This window comes from Parathielavia appendiculata (assembly GCF_033297405.1).
Source record: "Parathielavia appendiculata strain CBS 731.68 unplaced genomic scaffold N657scaffold_21, whole genome shotgun sequence".
Lineage (NCBI taxonomy): Eukaryota > Fungi > Ascomycota > Sordariomycetes > Sordariales > Chaetomiaceae > Parathielavia > Parathielavia appendiculata.
This window is the reverse complement of record NW_026944240.1, coordinates 215,713-228,506: the sequence shown is the minus strand read 5'-3', so window position 1 is coordinate 228,506 and position 12,794 is coordinate 215,713. Positions and strand designations below refer to the sequence as shown.

Genomic DNA, 12,794 nt, shown 5'->3' with positions numbered 1-12,794 from the left:
CGGACGGGACTCGATGCCTTGTGACGACGTATGACGGCGATCCTTATCTTCGTCGCATTGACGGCGAGGCAGAAATAGACGAGTCCGTGGCGCTTGAATGGCCGGGCTCGTCTTGCTATTGGTAGTTCTGGCTACAGCATGGCGGAGGCGAGGCGGCCAGTTCATGCAGGAGGCTTTATGAGAGTGGCAGGGCCGACCTGGCCAACTTTTGGCGACCTCGCGAGTGCTCGTGCTCCTTGGCCGACTTCTTCCCGTTTCGGCACGGTAAAGGCACATGGACACTGGAGGGTCGGAGGAGGCAGCTTGCCACTTCTGTGGCCAAGTCCTACAGTTCACGTACAAGTACACGAGTATATTTCGCTCCTTTTTGTATTTTTGATAGCACAGTCACGTCTAGTAGCCATTAGAGGCAGACATTATTTCGTGGGGAGGGGCGAGCCAAACTGCTCACGGCTTAATAAATGTTCTTCCTTTCAGGGGTAATAAACAAAGCATTTGGTTGGCCTGGAAACTACGGAGTACAAGTGGCTATCATTGCTGTTGGCCTGGCTTTGTACACCCCGCTCTTCAATGTGAATGCGTTTTGAGGCAGAGTACTCCTCCTCGAAACTGAGCGTCCGCTTCCGTAACCGCCACCGAGGCTCCTCCTCTTGCAACTCAGCAAGGCCAAGCTCGCCATCATAGCAGCCTTTATTCTCAGAGATCTTTGCCCCAAAGTAGCCGCTGTCATACAGACTGGGGTCCTCCTCCACCAGCAGCTCCGTCACGCCCTATGTCCACCTCCCTGCCGTCTGCCCCACTCTCTTCCCCAAGCTTGGGAACGATGCCTCTCGTCAAAGACGCGATGGGGATCCACCCGCAGCGTCAGAAGGTTTGCTGATCCGTCAATCGGGTCGCTTGAGAACAAGTGCGTGGGCGAGTACTTTTGCATCTGGTTCGAAAGCCACCAGTCGTTCTCGCCAGCCGGTAACAGGTGCAGGTGCAAGTGATGGAGGCGAGAAAGAAGGTGCTGGGAGAGAAACATCCCGACACCCTGACTAGCATGGCCCACCTGGCGTTGGCGTACATGATCCAACGCCTCTGGAAGGAGGCCGAGTCGCTGCAGGTGCAAGTGATGCGTTGACGAGTCTTAAAAGACGGCGGTCATCAACAAAAGCTGTAGTCGACAAAGAAGGCGAATCTGGAAGGTCTCAGGACGGCTACGTCGCAAGGACGCACGGCTTGGTGGGTGAGCTGCCGGGTGAGAGCGTCTGCGGTTCGAGAAATGCTGAAAGACGGTGAACACAAGAGATGGAGAGAAAAAAAGTATGCAGCATGGCGAGACGAGTGGCAGCGTAGTGAACGTGGAAGAGGAAAAGGAGGGAAGGGAGCGCAAGGCCGAGGGGGACACAGGTTGGCGTACTGTGATCATCAAGAACAGCCGACGTCCGCGGTCGCGCGTTGAGGCCTGATTGGATACCGTGGTGGTCCTTGTGGGTCCGGACGGAGGAATCAGAATTAGCATCCGTGCACCCCTCATATGGTTTCCAGGGTAACCGGATTTGTCTACTACCCCTGAGATCTTATAGCCCCAGATCTAAGAAGCCAGGCAGTACACCAACGGCACCAGCACGGACAGGCGAGGTTCTCATGATGAAGCTCGCGATATAGCTCCGCCACGTCGTCGAGCTCGTTGGTCCTCAGATGCGCCGTCCACGTCACATCAATACCCATTCTTACAAAAGAATGGACAGGGTACGGAAAGGGTACGCTGGACGCCTTCGCCGGCAGTAGCCATCTATGGAAGCCCTGTACTGGCCGCTGGGCCGAACGCGTGGGGTTCGATAGTTCTGTCCAGATAGAACTGCAAGTCATTTCATGGCACGAGATTGAGTAGCTAACAGAAGCAAACCTTCACATCTCACTCCCTGACGCAAGAAACCTTGCTCGTTTTTAAGGCGAAAAGCAACAACACAACCTTGGCCTGCCTACTTCGCCCGACCGTATTCAATAGCCCTCACAGTCAGTGTGATGTGTCCAACCGAAGCCCTTGTACATGGCAACGACCAGTGCCCGAGAGGCCTCGTAGACGCCTCCCGCCCAGGCATGAATGAGACAAACATCGACACATGCAGGGCGAAACCTACGGTGCCACTCAGTCTGGCATTCTCATACCGTAGATGGCCCTTTGCCTGGCGCCAGCCACATGGCCAGCCGTCGACAGCGAGTCAAGGACGGCGGCAAATGAACGGATCTGCAAGCGAGTGGCTACGGGGCAGGCTGGTGGAATGATGCTAACAGCAGTGCTCAAAACGGCTGGAGATGCTCAGGCCCATGACCGAGGAAGTTCCTGGTACAAGCTGCTCCGGCTGCCTTTGCCGTCCGACGAGCTGAGACCGAGGGCTCCGTCTCGAGTGGCGGTAAAGGACAAGCACGACCGAGCTGGTTCGCGAGCAGAACTAACAGGGATCGTAAGAGGTACCCTCAAGGTACGAGAGCACGGAAAGGATGGGATATACGACGGCACACCGAAAGAGTTGCAAAGTCTCTACCCCCCAACCCTTCCCCGCAAGAGCACACCTTTCACCAGTCGCTCACACTGTTGGCGGCCGGCGCCCCTGAGCAAGCAGTCCTTGAACGTCGTTTACCACGCTCTGATACGCCACTTTCGAACGTCTCCACTTATGGACTTCCCGAGATGCCCAACCAAGATGCACAAGGGCTGTTCAGGCGGACTGGCAATTTGTTGTGCCTGGCGATCGCTTCGCCGACATGCATCATGCAGCTGGCGCCACATCCCTGCCAATCATTGGCAAGATTTGCCCTGAGACTGACTGAGTGACTCGACCTGCGACAGACTGCTCTTATGTAGGTCAGCGCTTGGGGGACGAGTGTGGGTGGGCCTCGTGTCGGTCTCGCCGAGAGAACCCAGGACACAAGGTGTTGGGCTGGAGGACGGTGCGCGTCCAGGGTAGCGGCAGGTACAGGAGCGCGACAAGGGAGTGCCTGCCACGACCATAAGTGTACGCTGCCTGACTTCTCGTCAGGACGACCAATCCAACAACTCTCATTGCTACAAGTCCGTTCCCTCGGCTCTCAACCTGCACATGCATTCTCCACAGCCATCCACTCCCTCCGAGGAGCATGGGCAGACCGGAAGTTTGAGAAATTACACCCAGAGGCTCAATGGAATGGAGGGTGAACGCTCTCCAACCAAGTCCTTGGAACCTAAGAACCCATACACTTTCACCCGGCCTACATCTCCCAAATTTTACTACGACGCCAATACGCACAAGGCATTACCGGACGGGTCGCGCGACGATTCCCGTCAGCGCGGCGGCATGTTTCCCATATTCACGGACAACGAAGGCGATAGCACGTCCGCATTCGGGCTCGAGAATCGAGAGAATATCGCGCCAAAAGCACAAGAGCTTACGATAACGTTCGCCCTCGGCCCCGGCACTGTTTTTATGCACACGGTGACCATCCATTCCAACAATGAGTCGCGGCAGAGAGTTACACTACCTGGCTCTTGGGGTGACATCACATTTGAATGGAGAATAAGCTGCGTGGAACAAGCCCGGACTGACTGGCTTCCGCCATCCGACAACCGTTGGCACCAATCCGAGGCATTCGCAGACGACATGGACCGCCGCCGCGAAAGATGCGGGGATCAGCTTCTGTAGGGACGACAGGCCCTCGGCAGCGGAGACAAGAGCGCAAGAGATATCAAGGGTGGGTGGTCTCTAAGGAAGACTCGCACGGGTGAGCGGAGTTGGAGCGGCATTGCTATGCTTTAGCTGTGGGCAGGCTCTCCTGCAGACGGAAAGTGTTGTGTTCATCACCGTCCTCGCGGCTTCCCCAGGACGTCTGTGCTTCGATGTCAGATCATCATAGCCTGTATGTGGGGCGGGTTTGGAGGGCGCTCGTGGTTTACCTCGTTGAGTGTGCATAGCGCATAGAGCTTGATCAGACCATGGAAGTAGCCAAACAAGATTGACACCGGCAGAAACATGATGTCACGAGGATTCCTGCGAAGCAGTCCAACCAGTTTCACCACTTTGGTGAAGCCGAACATGAACGCGATCTCCGCCGCGAGCAGGGTGCGCCGGTTTCTAGGCTGCCAGTTTTCCGTACCCCACCAGCACGTGAAGAGCAAGAGCGGGTCGACCACGAAGGCCAACGAGGTGAAAGTGGCGATATGCAGCGCGTACGTGCACCAGCACTGTCGGCTTGGAAGTTGTTGGTCGGTTAGCAGGGCGCGAGGAAAAGGGGGGCGGTCTTTGCGCTAACGTTAACTTACGTCCAGACGTATCTCTCGCGCACTAGACTAGTCCAGTTGCTCCTCCAATTGCTCCTTGCCCAGCGCAAGCACTGGTAGAAGAACTTCGTGCTGTTCTCGAGCGTCGTCTCAATTTCGCACTCGGGCTCGTACTGTATCCAGGTCTTCCACTGGTGGGCCACCAGCCACCTCGTTACAAAGTTGTCATCGTCGGCATTAAGGATGTATCTTCCCCATTTCTCATTCTTGAAGTTTTTCAAGAAGACATGGTCCTTAAGAATTTCGGTGCGGTACGCACCCGTACGCCCGGACATGCACGATGTGCCGCCATCGATGTTGTGCGTCGCGGATATCTCAAAGTTGCGCCGCTCAAGATAGGCAGCCCCTAGCCAGTTGAAGATACGCGTCGCGATGTCCCCGTTGACGACGCGCTTCACCCGCTGGCACGTCCCAACTCCGCCCATCCTGTCGTCCTCGAATGGCGCGAGCAGCCACGGCATCAGGGTTGACGGCCACTCCACGTCGTCGTCGGCCATGACCGTAATGGCCGTCTTGACGTGCTCATCCTCCAGCGTTTTGCAGAGTTGGAGGCGTTTGTTTGCCTTGTCAACGTGCAGCACGACGATCTCGACGGGAGACGTGGAATCCGGCATCCGCAAGGTTGTCGCCACGCGACTTAAGGCCTCGCGCTTGTTACACGTGGTCACGAGTACCAGCTTAGCCGGTTTGCAGGCCAGGATGCTCTCGAGGGAGGGGCGCAGCTCCTCCGGGCGGTTGTGGATTGTCGGGATGACCACTGTGACATCTTCGGATGTATATCTTGGCTTTTCCCAGTTTGGCACTTTGGACTTGTAGCGCCAATGGCTGACGCAGTGAACAAGAAGCCGCACATAACGATGAAGCCTAGAAGAGCATTAGCCAACCTGGAAAGCCGCAGACCGGAGTCAAAGGATACGCCGCACGCGGAGACCGAGGCAGGCTGGCATCTTCGGGCAAAGGTACCATACCAGAGAAGCGTGTGGAAAACAAGCCAGAATTCCGTTGAGCGGAGGAAACCGAGTCTCGGAATCATAATGTCCATTAGGATTGCGAACAGAGTAAAGCGAAAAGTAGCCGGTAATTGCTGCGCCGGCTGAGATGCTCTTTTTCCTCTTTCAGGAAAGGAAACAAGCCTCGTAGTCTGTGCTGTTGCGACGTCTGCTTTCCTATGTCGAGGATGACAGAGAGGTATGTGGAATAGTCAGACCGTACTCCCAGGAGAAGGAGGGAAGACTTAGTATAATAATGTGCGGCGGCATGCTTTGAGTGCAAGACCTCGATTTCCAAGGCGGGGAGCGACTCCAAATACTTAAACGACTGCTGGTCACAAAGTCAACCATTCATTCCACAATTGGCGCGCTTTCGATTCCGATTCTAACCATCTCAACGAGTTGGGAAAGACTGAACTTCCGAATCTTGAAAAACTGCATTTCTTTCGGTTATATTGTCATTGTACTGTTTGTTAGGGTATCGCTATACCCTACTCCGTCCATGTCATTCCCGGCACCTATAGCTCTCTGCCGCGCAGGGCCATTCTCCTCGACGTGCGCTTGGCGGTAGGATAAGTGGCTAACCCTCGGAGAACAAGGTATTATACAAACACCGGATTTTGAAGGAAGATTTGCGGCTCGTAATCGCCCGGCAATTTGTAACCCGCAGCGTTGTATGCCACTTCGAATCCGACTTTCGTGTGGCATCACGACCATTGACGAGCCTCAACGACGAGCCTCAACGACCCTGTGAGGTAGGAAACGTCACGTGACGTTTGTTTACTAACCCCTAAACCGCGCCAGCGGTCGCTGGGCTGCAGGATTCCTCGGGACACTCCCAACCCCCACATCGCACTGCCTCTCTGGCCACCAAGCACCTGCAGTTCCCACCGTTGCGTGTACCAATCCAAAACGAACGTCCGCTGGGAACGACACTGGTTACCCAACATATATCCCCTCCAATACCCGCATAGAGATCCCTATCTGCTCTGGTACTTAGTCTCCGGAATTGGCGTGCTGTGGCCCGCTAACATATTTTTATCGGCATCTTGCATCTTATGGACCCTCATGTTACCCTAGTCTGTCCATTTATTCAAGCACAGGACGCATATCTCATGTCCACAACCCCCGCAGGAGAAGTCCTCCTTAATGGGCCGCTGCTTCTCGCATACATGACAGAACACCCCTCTCTTCCGCTGCCTGATTGGTCTCTTTTCCCAATTACCATATTCCCTCCCCATTTTCTCTTTCTTCCTCGGTGCCTCTCTGTATTGGAGAATATCATGCTGAGCCTTGAGAGTAGTAGATTGGTCCTCCGCGTTTCGCTGAACCTCTCGATGCCTTGATGTTGATCTTTCTCGGACTATGCGGTTGTCTTCGCTTGGATCATCGTGATCCCTCTTACGGAGGCCGCTCTTACGGAAATCCCGCGGTACGTCTAAGTGATCCGCTGACGGTTCCATAACTGTATCAGGTCAGTTGGAAGTAATAGAAGGCTGCTGTCGCTACAGGGGTCTTACTTCAGTGGTTCCTGGTCACTGTGTTTTAAGGTACTCTTAAGGCAAGGGACGCGCGGTAAAGAGGCTGAAGAAGTCAAAGGGAGGGTTGAGAAAATTTAAGTAGACGTGTACATCGAAATGACAGCTGCACTGTTGCATATTCCGTTGCTTGACAGTCCCATAAAATTTTAGGTACACCCCCGACAACTATGCACACAAGTCTTCTTACACCGGCAATTTCTCCATCGTCTCTCCTGTGCCCTTGTTGCCCATCTTCATCTCTTTGTCCCTTTCTCTGGCCGCCGCTGTCCTCCCCATCCTCATCCTCTCAAACTCTTCGGCTTCTAGAAAGCGTCCTTTAGGGCCTCTCGGTCTGCTTATGGCATGCTTGTGTCTCGACTCGTGGACGTAGGACTTGGACCGCTCTCGTTGCGCTGGTAATCCAAATCTTTTTCGATAGGCTCTCCTCTTGACAATGCGATGAAATTGCTTTTTATTGACGTAAAACGTTGGCTCTTCCATCACCCTGGTTGGTCCCGCGTGGCACGGTGTTGCTGACCGATGCTGCCTCGGCGTAATCGATGGTACGTGGCTTGGTATGCCAATTATACCGTGAGCAGCTTCTTCAACCTTAATCACTTGGGCTGGTTGCGTTGTCCAACTGGACCAGTCCATCTCCAACAACTCGCTTGGGTAAGTTGGTTGGAAGGTGGTCGCGGCCTGCGTATTGCCGTGCTGCCGGTAGCTTGCATTGCGATCCTCTGGATGACGGTAGGCACGGGACGTGTTCATGCTGTCGGACGGGCGATTGATACGGATCAGGTACAGATCAGGGGCTAGAAAGAGAGCAAACGAGAAACAGATGGAAGAGGCAACAATAGGAAACGCGGGGATATTTACGTCTGCGGCTGGGCAGCTTGACTCTTTGCGTCGTGGCCCGGACAAACACGTGGACTTGCAACAGGATACGGCCCCAGGAACCAGTCGGCCTCACTAATGCTGAGCCCAGCAGCCAACGATATTTGAGCTTTCCAGACATTACGTTGCCGCGACCAACAATCTCTGACTGACTGCCGCCTGCGCATTCAGGAAGTGGCCAACAGGTCAACCGAATCACGCATTTCGTCTTTGTAAGTAAGGTACTCGTAATGGGTAGTACGTACAAGCAATTACTTTTCTTCATGTATTTAGCAGTAGGCAGGAACAGTGGAGCAACAGTAGCAGTGCGAGTTGCCCGCCTCCGGGAGTCCCGTCCGGTTGTGCTCCCGGTACCGCCCCTGCATTGGAGCACGCATACTCAGGACCCACTCCGCCGCCACGGCCCCACCCAATCCACAATCCCCACAACTCCCCGACCGCACCCAGTCTGAGGCGTGGCTCTGTTCGCCAGCTGCGGGTTGATGTTCGCGGTATTGTTCGTGATTTCGTTGCTGTATCCCATACCATCCACGTGGTTCACACCGCCCCCTTTACCCACAGGCTTCTGTCGTCGGGCAGCAACATTCTTGTTGACGCACACTTGGGGGCGGGACAGGTGGCTGGCGCTAGTCGGGTTGCCGCCTCGGATAGCGCACTTGGTGGAGTGGCGCTTGAGGATGTCGCTGCGGGCGAAGGTTTCACGGCTTAGAAAGCACATGTATGGCCGGTCACCGGTGTCTGCGAGAAAGTGTCAAATCACGCCTATCAGAGGGAAAGGGCTAGGACTTACGTTTGGGGAGATGGCGGTTCAAGTGCTTCGCTTGGGCGTAAGTCTCGTGTCGCAGTGAGGGCAAGGGAACCTCCCAGCAGCATTCTTCTGGTGGATCTGGTTCGTCGCCTGAGTTGTTCCAGCAGCTAGTGCCGCAGGCGTGCCTGGAATGCCGGGCGTATTGCCTTCATGGCCCTGCAAGCCCACCACACTGGTAGGCGGATTGCTGTCGGGCGTCATGAAAGCCCGATGCATCGGCGGGCCCTGGCCGTACGGAGTGTTTATCGCCCGCTGCAGCATGACTCCACGGACAGGGCATCGGACGCAGGACAGGTGGAGACCGACCGCCGGCGTTGGCAAGAGCCGGATCGATCGGTGGGGCCGCTGTGCTGCTCAGTGGCATCAAACTCGACGACACGCCATGGTACGGGTGCTGCGGGTAATTGTTGTCTCTATAGACGACCTGCTGGATTGGCGGCAGCTGGTGGTGGCGATACTGTTGATGGTGCTGCTGTTGGAGCCAGTATCGTGCTGTCGGCAGGGAGGCGCAGTACTCCGCCGTCGTGGTCGAGACATTGAGAAGATTCCATGATCCCTCATTCGAATGCACACCAAAAGACTGACACGTGCACTCGGGTGAAGCGGTGACAACGCGACGTATATGCCGTCCGAGTAGCGTTCTAGGATGTAGAATCGCTCGGGATTGCGACGTTCACAGAACGCTCCTGACAAAAGAACGAAACGCCGAAGATGGTCTGGAATGCAAATGTCAGTCCAGGCACTTTGGGTGCGGGGAGGATATTCGAGTCAATATACTTTTTCGAGTCGCTGCTGGTTCTTGCCGCCCAGACCCGACTTCTTCCAAAACGCGGCTCCTGGTGGACGCCTTGTGCGGCAGCCGGCTCGATTGTGTGACGCGGATTGGGGAGTTGGGATGCCGTGTCCAAGAGGGAAGGGAGCAGGCATCGGAATGAAGTGCAGCGGCTCTAAGTGCACGGGGTGGAGGAGCAATTCAGGGAGGGAACGGAAACGTGAGAAGAGAAGGGGAATAAGGGAGGAGAGGAGGGTGAGAGAAGAGGTTGGGCATTTTAAAAGTCGCGGCACGGGTGAGGTCAGCACGTCCACGGTTTGACCGGCGGCCGCCGAAAGCGTGCAAAGAATTGCGCCAACCAGTCATTTAAAGAGCAATATGTAAATAGGCAATTATTTTGCAATTCCACCGACACATATAAGAGAGTTGATCGTCGAGAGACCTTGGCCCGTAACATTTCTTACATACGCAGCAGGAATAGTGAAGAAATCGTGCCATTGCGAGTTGACCGGCTCTGGGAGTCCCGTCCGGTCGTGCTCCGCCTCCCGGCTCTCCGCTCCGCGCCCTGCGCTTATGCTAGGCCCACTCCGCCGCATGGCCCGGCCCGATCCGCAATCCCCGCATCCATTTAACCGACCGACGTCACATTTCCGGGGCACGAGCCGTCGGACGAGCTCTCAAGCACGAGGGACGCAGCCGAGCTCGAGCCCTTGCAACGGAAATCGAAGCTGTCCCGACCCCTACGGTAGACACTCACCAATCTCAAGGCACCCGCTCCGAAGTCGCCATATCCCGTCCCCGGCTTCGAAAGCGCCGGGACATAACGTGTGCTTTGCTCCAATTCCGGTGTCAAAATGCAAATGAGGCACGCCAGCTCCAGCGGGTGGCAAAAAAAGCAGATAATCTGTAGAGTTAGCGCTAATGTAGTTTCGCAACCATTCCAGCAGGCACTTACCAGAAGATGCAGCGTATAAGGCAACGGCCAAGCTGCCCAGGCGCCAACCATAGGGAAAGCCGACGCCACGAGGAGAAGGAATAACTTCCACCTCGCTTGCTTCCAGGACGTCATCCTGGCCAGAGACTCGCCCACAGACCACACTTGTACGATAGTCACTATCGTACAAGTCACAGCCTTGCGGTGGCTATCTATAGGGAGAAAGACGGCCCCAATGAGGCCCGCGAGGAAGATGACGGCTGCGGCAACGTACAGCCACAGCGCCCGCACCCGTGATTGCGGCCAAAGACGAACCCAGTGGGTCTGCTGGAACCCTTAGCAAGAGAAAGCCCGACACGCCGTCTTCGCTAACTCACCCCCGAAAGACTTCGATAGAGTTGAAAAGCGATGGCAACATTCCCAAAGCGAAGACGACGACAACTAAGAGGTGGGAGATCCAGACAATGTCAAAAGCCTTCGGACAAGCGGTGTAGACGGGTGGATATATGGATATTCCCGTTTTAGTACTTTCGCGGTTGGAGCGGCGTCTCGATAAAACTACACCTGCGATGCTCAAGACACTTAGGCACACGGTGGAAAAAAAGAGCCGACTTGCAGCCAGCAAGCGAGGTCGAGAGACTTCTGCATCGGGACGAGAAGAGGCAACAAGATGATGTGGCTGTGGGGAGGTGCAGTGGTCGCCAGGGCCGTATACGGAGATTATGCAGAAGTTCAGTTCGCGCGCTATGTGCAAGGCGTACAGACATATATACACCGAGTTTGGATGATGAATTGTCTGGCTGATCATTGAACTGCACTGTCAGGGGTCATAGCTTTGTCCGGAACAGCGCGGGATGATTCTCAGCTCGGCGTCTCAAGACGGAGCGGCCCCATCCCGAGCAACGCGGGATGATCCTCAGCTTGTTGAATCCTCAGACCCACAGGGAAAGCGGCTCTCTCTTCGTGGTGGGTGTATGGCCGCGAGTATTAGCGCTGAGCGCCCGAAAGCGGAAAGTGATAGTGACGGGGAGGATCGCCCATGGACATCCACGGGCGCAAGTCTCACGGTCACAAGGAATTGAAGTGGCGAAGTGCATTGCGCCAACCCTGCTGTCCGCAAGGAGGGTGAGTGCGGGGCGCCTACTTAATTCGGTCACAGAACACGTTCTGTGACCGAACCCGGTCTAGCCGATGTCCCCAACACTTTGGCTGGGCGTCGTAGGGTCTTTGGAGAGGCAGAGGAAGAGGCCGTCGTCCCTCCACATTCTGCAATGCGCGCCACACGCATAGATGATTTCGTCGGCGATGACCGCGCCTATGCCGGATATCTTTGCGAAGTTTTGACTGGGTATCCGCTGCGCGAATGCATTCAGCACCTAGAGCAACTGGTAACGCTGCGGCGCCGCCAGCATCACGCACCACATTGGGGCATCACCTATGCAGTGTCACAAAAGACTCGGCGTGCAATACCAATTACAGCGGCCGCCTTTTGGCGAGCATAAGCCAACCCAGTGGCGTCAGAAGCGCCTCATAAAGCCAGGAAATGCCTCGCTTTTCGTCGTCGAATGAACTCAATACTATTGAGGGATAACGTTCGAGCATCGGCTTATCAGTAGACATTGTGAAGAAGCAAAGATTATCTCGAGAATGTTGAATGGTGTGAGATAAAGCACAGCGGGCAAGAGTGAATTATATGAGAAAACTAATGTACAATGCTCCCCCGGGACAACACCGAAGTGGCTGCTCGGCCGGTCAAACCAGCAGTTGAGTGCCGACGGAGTGGTCCTCGCGCAGCCGCCGCAACAACCGCTTCCGCAGCCACTTCCACGATCCACGTTCAAAACAGACAGCCACACAAAGCAAACACTGAACCAAAACCAGACTTTTCCAACGGCAGATACAGCCGACAATCGGTAATATGAGCGTGGGGAGGTTGAATGCCATCCACCAACTAGCTCGCACAACCCTGTATGTCTTAGATAAAGGAATGCAGCTCCTCAGCAGCAACAAAAATGACCCATAGAATATCAATATCAGAAAAGGTGTAGTCCCCTGCAGGGCTCGCGTTGAGACGGCTCCTGTCAAGGGTTGGCCCAGCGCGCTTATGCATGGAGTTGGTCATAGCTCACAGACGCCGTAGCTGAGAACCCAGCCAATCAACCAAAGCTCGCTAGGGGAGATGTTGGAGGAATGGCCGGGTACGCATTGTATGCACGCTGTACCGGATTGAATGGCATGCCAACCGTGCCATTGATCCAAAACCACCAGTCGTCTGGAAGTACCAAGGACGGATCCCTGGACCCCAATTTTCAAAGCTGGGGTCCAGGGGTCATGGCTTAACCCTAACCAGGCCGAAGCAGGCACCCGGGGCAACCTGCTCCTGTCGGCCCTCTTTAGTCTGCGCGTTCCAAGACGCAATGAAGCTGATGAGCAGGAGATCAACCCGCGCCGCGGGGACTGAATATGGATGTCTGGTAGACCCTGCCGGACGCTTAAACTGCACTTAGCGGATCGCCGGGAGGGGCGTGGGCAAGAAGTTCCTTTGCACGGTATGCAATACCGCTTGTGCGCGTG

General features: G+C 55.3%; 11 protein-coding genes across 11 annotated transcripts; 3 read left to right on the top strand and 8 right to left on the bottom strand.

The window, feature by feature from the left end:
- Positions 1–447: 447 nt before the first annotated feature.
- On the bottom strand, positions 448–1,395 carry N657DRAFT_649714 (uncharacterized protein). Its single transcript, XM_062793781.1, has one exon. It carries the CDS (start codon positions 1,022–1,024, stop codon positions 764–766), a length of 261 nt encoding a protein of 86 aa, XP_062643706.1. The 5' UTR covers positions 1,025–1,395; the 3' UTR covers positions 448–763.
- Positions 460–964, bottom strand: N657DRAFT_244242 (uncharacterized protein). Its single transcript, XM_062786395.1, has 2 exons — positions 924–964; positions 460–853 (listed from the first exon to the last, which is right to left on the bottom strand). Exon 2 carries the CDS (start codon positions 728–730, stop codon positions 512–514), a length of 219 nt encoding a protein of 72 aa, XP_062643707.1. The 5' UTR covers positions 731–853; positions 924–964; the 3' UTR covers positions 460–511.
- N657DRAFT_244229 (uncharacterized protein) lies at positions 930–1,884 on the bottom strand. Its single transcript, XM_062786394.1, has one exon. The coding sequence runs from the start codon at positions 1,517–1,519 to the stop codon at positions 1,130–1,132; it is 390 nt and encodes a 129-aa protein (XP_062643705.1). The 5' UTR covers positions 1,520–1,884; the 3' UTR covers positions 930–1,129.
- Positions 1,885–1,905: 21 nt separating this feature from the next.
- N657DRAFT_244219 (uncharacterized protein) lies at positions 1,906–2,947 on the top strand. Its single transcript, XM_062786393.1, has one exon. It carries the CDS (start codon positions 2,160–2,162, stop codon positions 2,805–2,807), a length of 648 nt encoding a protein of 215 aa, XP_062643704.1. The 5' UTR covers positions 1,906–2,159; the 3' UTR covers positions 2,808–2,947.
- An 821-nt stretch (positions 2,948–3,768) lies between these two features.
- On the bottom strand, positions 3,769–5,354 carry N657DRAFT_580856 (glycosyltransferase family 2 protein; the record flags this gene model as incomplete). The annotated part of the gene is made up of 4 exons (XM_062789486.1): positions 3,769–3,849; positions 3,917–4,211; positions 4,283–5,164; positions 5,269–5,354. Coding segments are annotated over 4 exons (1,344 nt in total), but the record flags the coding sequence as incomplete, so codon positions are not given.
- An 872-nt stretch (positions 5,355–6,226) lies between these two features.
- Positions 6,227–6,873, bottom strand: N657DRAFT_649713 (uncharacterized protein). The gene has a single exon (XM_062793780.1). The coding sequence runs from the start codon at positions 6,750–6,752 to the stop codon at positions 6,366–6,368; it is 387 nt and encodes a 128-aa protein (XP_062643702.1). The 5' UTR covers positions 6,753–6,873; the 3' UTR covers positions 6,227–6,365.
- Positions 6,874–7,118: 245 nt separating this feature from the next.
- N657DRAFT_531632 (CCAAT-binding transcription factor, subunit B) lies at positions 7,119–7,322 on the bottom strand (the record flags this gene model as incomplete). Its single annotated transcript, XM_062787728.1, has 1 exon — positions 7,119–7,322. A coding segment is annotated over one exon (204 nt), but the record flags the coding sequence as incomplete, so codon positions are not given.
- A 582-nt stretch (positions 7,323–7,904) lies between these two features.
- N657DRAFT_244162 (uncharacterized protein) lies at positions 7,905–8,534 on the bottom strand. Its single transcript, XM_062786390.1, has one exon. The coding sequence runs from the start codon at positions 8,422–8,424 to the stop codon at positions 8,086–8,088; it is 339 nt and encodes a 112-aa protein (XP_062643700.1). The 5' UTR covers positions 8,425–8,534; the 3' UTR covers positions 7,905–8,085.
- N657DRAFT_244161 (uncharacterized protein) lies at positions 8,535–9,151 on the top strand. Its single transcript, XM_062786389.1, has one exon. It carries the CDS (start codon positions 8,645–8,647, stop codon positions 9,065–9,067), a length of 423 nt encoding a protein of 140 aa, XP_062643699.1. The 5' UTR covers positions 8,535–8,644; the 3' UTR covers positions 9,068–9,151.
- Positions 9,152–9,733: 582 nt separating this feature from the next.
- Positions 9,734–10,318, top strand: N657DRAFT_244202 (uncharacterized protein). Its single transcript, XM_062786392.1, has 2 exons — positions 9,734–10,188; positions 10,242–10,318. Exon 1 carries the CDS (start codon positions 9,860–9,862, stop codon positions 10,148–10,150), a length of 291 nt encoding a protein of 96 aa, XP_062643698.1. The 5' UTR covers positions 9,734–9,859; the 3' UTR covers positions 10,151–10,188; positions 10,242–10,318.
- On the bottom strand, positions 10,317–11,378 carry N657DRAFT_244164 (uncharacterized protein). Its single transcript, XM_062786391.1, has 2 exons — positions 10,598–11,378; positions 10,317–10,544 (listed from the first exon to the last, which is right to left on the bottom strand). The coding sequence occupies exons 1-2, from the start codon at positions 11,026–11,028 to the stop codon at positions 10,433–10,435; spliced, it is 543 nt and encodes a 180-aa protein (XP_062643697.1). The 5' UTR covers positions 11,029–11,378; the 3' UTR covers positions 10,317–10,432.
- Between the last annotated feature and the right edge of the window lie 1,416 nt (positions 11,379–12,794).

Bases quoted from the DNA above. Each gene is read 5' to 3' on its own strand.
- N657DRAFT_244242 (XM_062786395.1), bottom strand. From the start codon at position 730: ATGACAGCGGCTACTTTGGGGCAAAGATCTCTGAGAATAAAGGCTGCT.
- N657DRAFT_649714 (XM_062793781.1), bottom strand. From the start codon at position 1,024: ATGTTTCTCTCCCAGCACCTTCTTTCTCGCCTCCATCACTTGCACCTG.
- N657DRAFT_244229 (XM_062786394.1), bottom strand. From the start codon at position 1,519: ATGAGGGGTGCACGGATGCTAATTCTGATTCCTCCGTCCGGACCCACA.
- N657DRAFT_244219 (XM_062786393.1), top strand. From the start codon at position 2,160: ATGGCCCTTTGCCTGGCGCCAGCCACATGGCCAGCCGTCGACAGCGAG.
- N657DRAFT_649713 (XM_062793780.1), bottom strand. From the start codon at position 6,752: ATGGAACCGTCAGCGGATCACTTAGACGTACCGCGGGATTTCCGTAAG.
- N657DRAFT_244162 (XM_062786390.1), bottom strand. From the start codon at position 8,424: ATGTGCTTTCTAAGCCGTGAAACCTTCGCCCGCAGCGACATCCTCAAG.
- N657DRAFT_244161 (XM_062786389.1), top strand. From the start codon at position 8,645: ATGCCGGGCGTATTGCCTTCATGGCCCTGCAAGCCCACCACACTGGTA.
- N657DRAFT_244202 (XM_062786392.1), top strand. From the start codon at position 9,860: ATGCTAGGCCCACTCCGCCGCATGGCCCGGCCCGATCCGCAATCCCCG.
- N657DRAFT_244164 (XM_062786391.1), bottom strand. From the start codon at position 11,028: ATGATCAGCCAGACAATTCATCATCCAAACTCGGTGTATATATGTCTG. The intron at 10,545-10,597 runs GTGAGTTAGCGA...GGGTTCCAGCAG, and splicing joins TCTATCGAAGTCTTTCGGGG to ACCCACTGGGTTCGTCTTTG.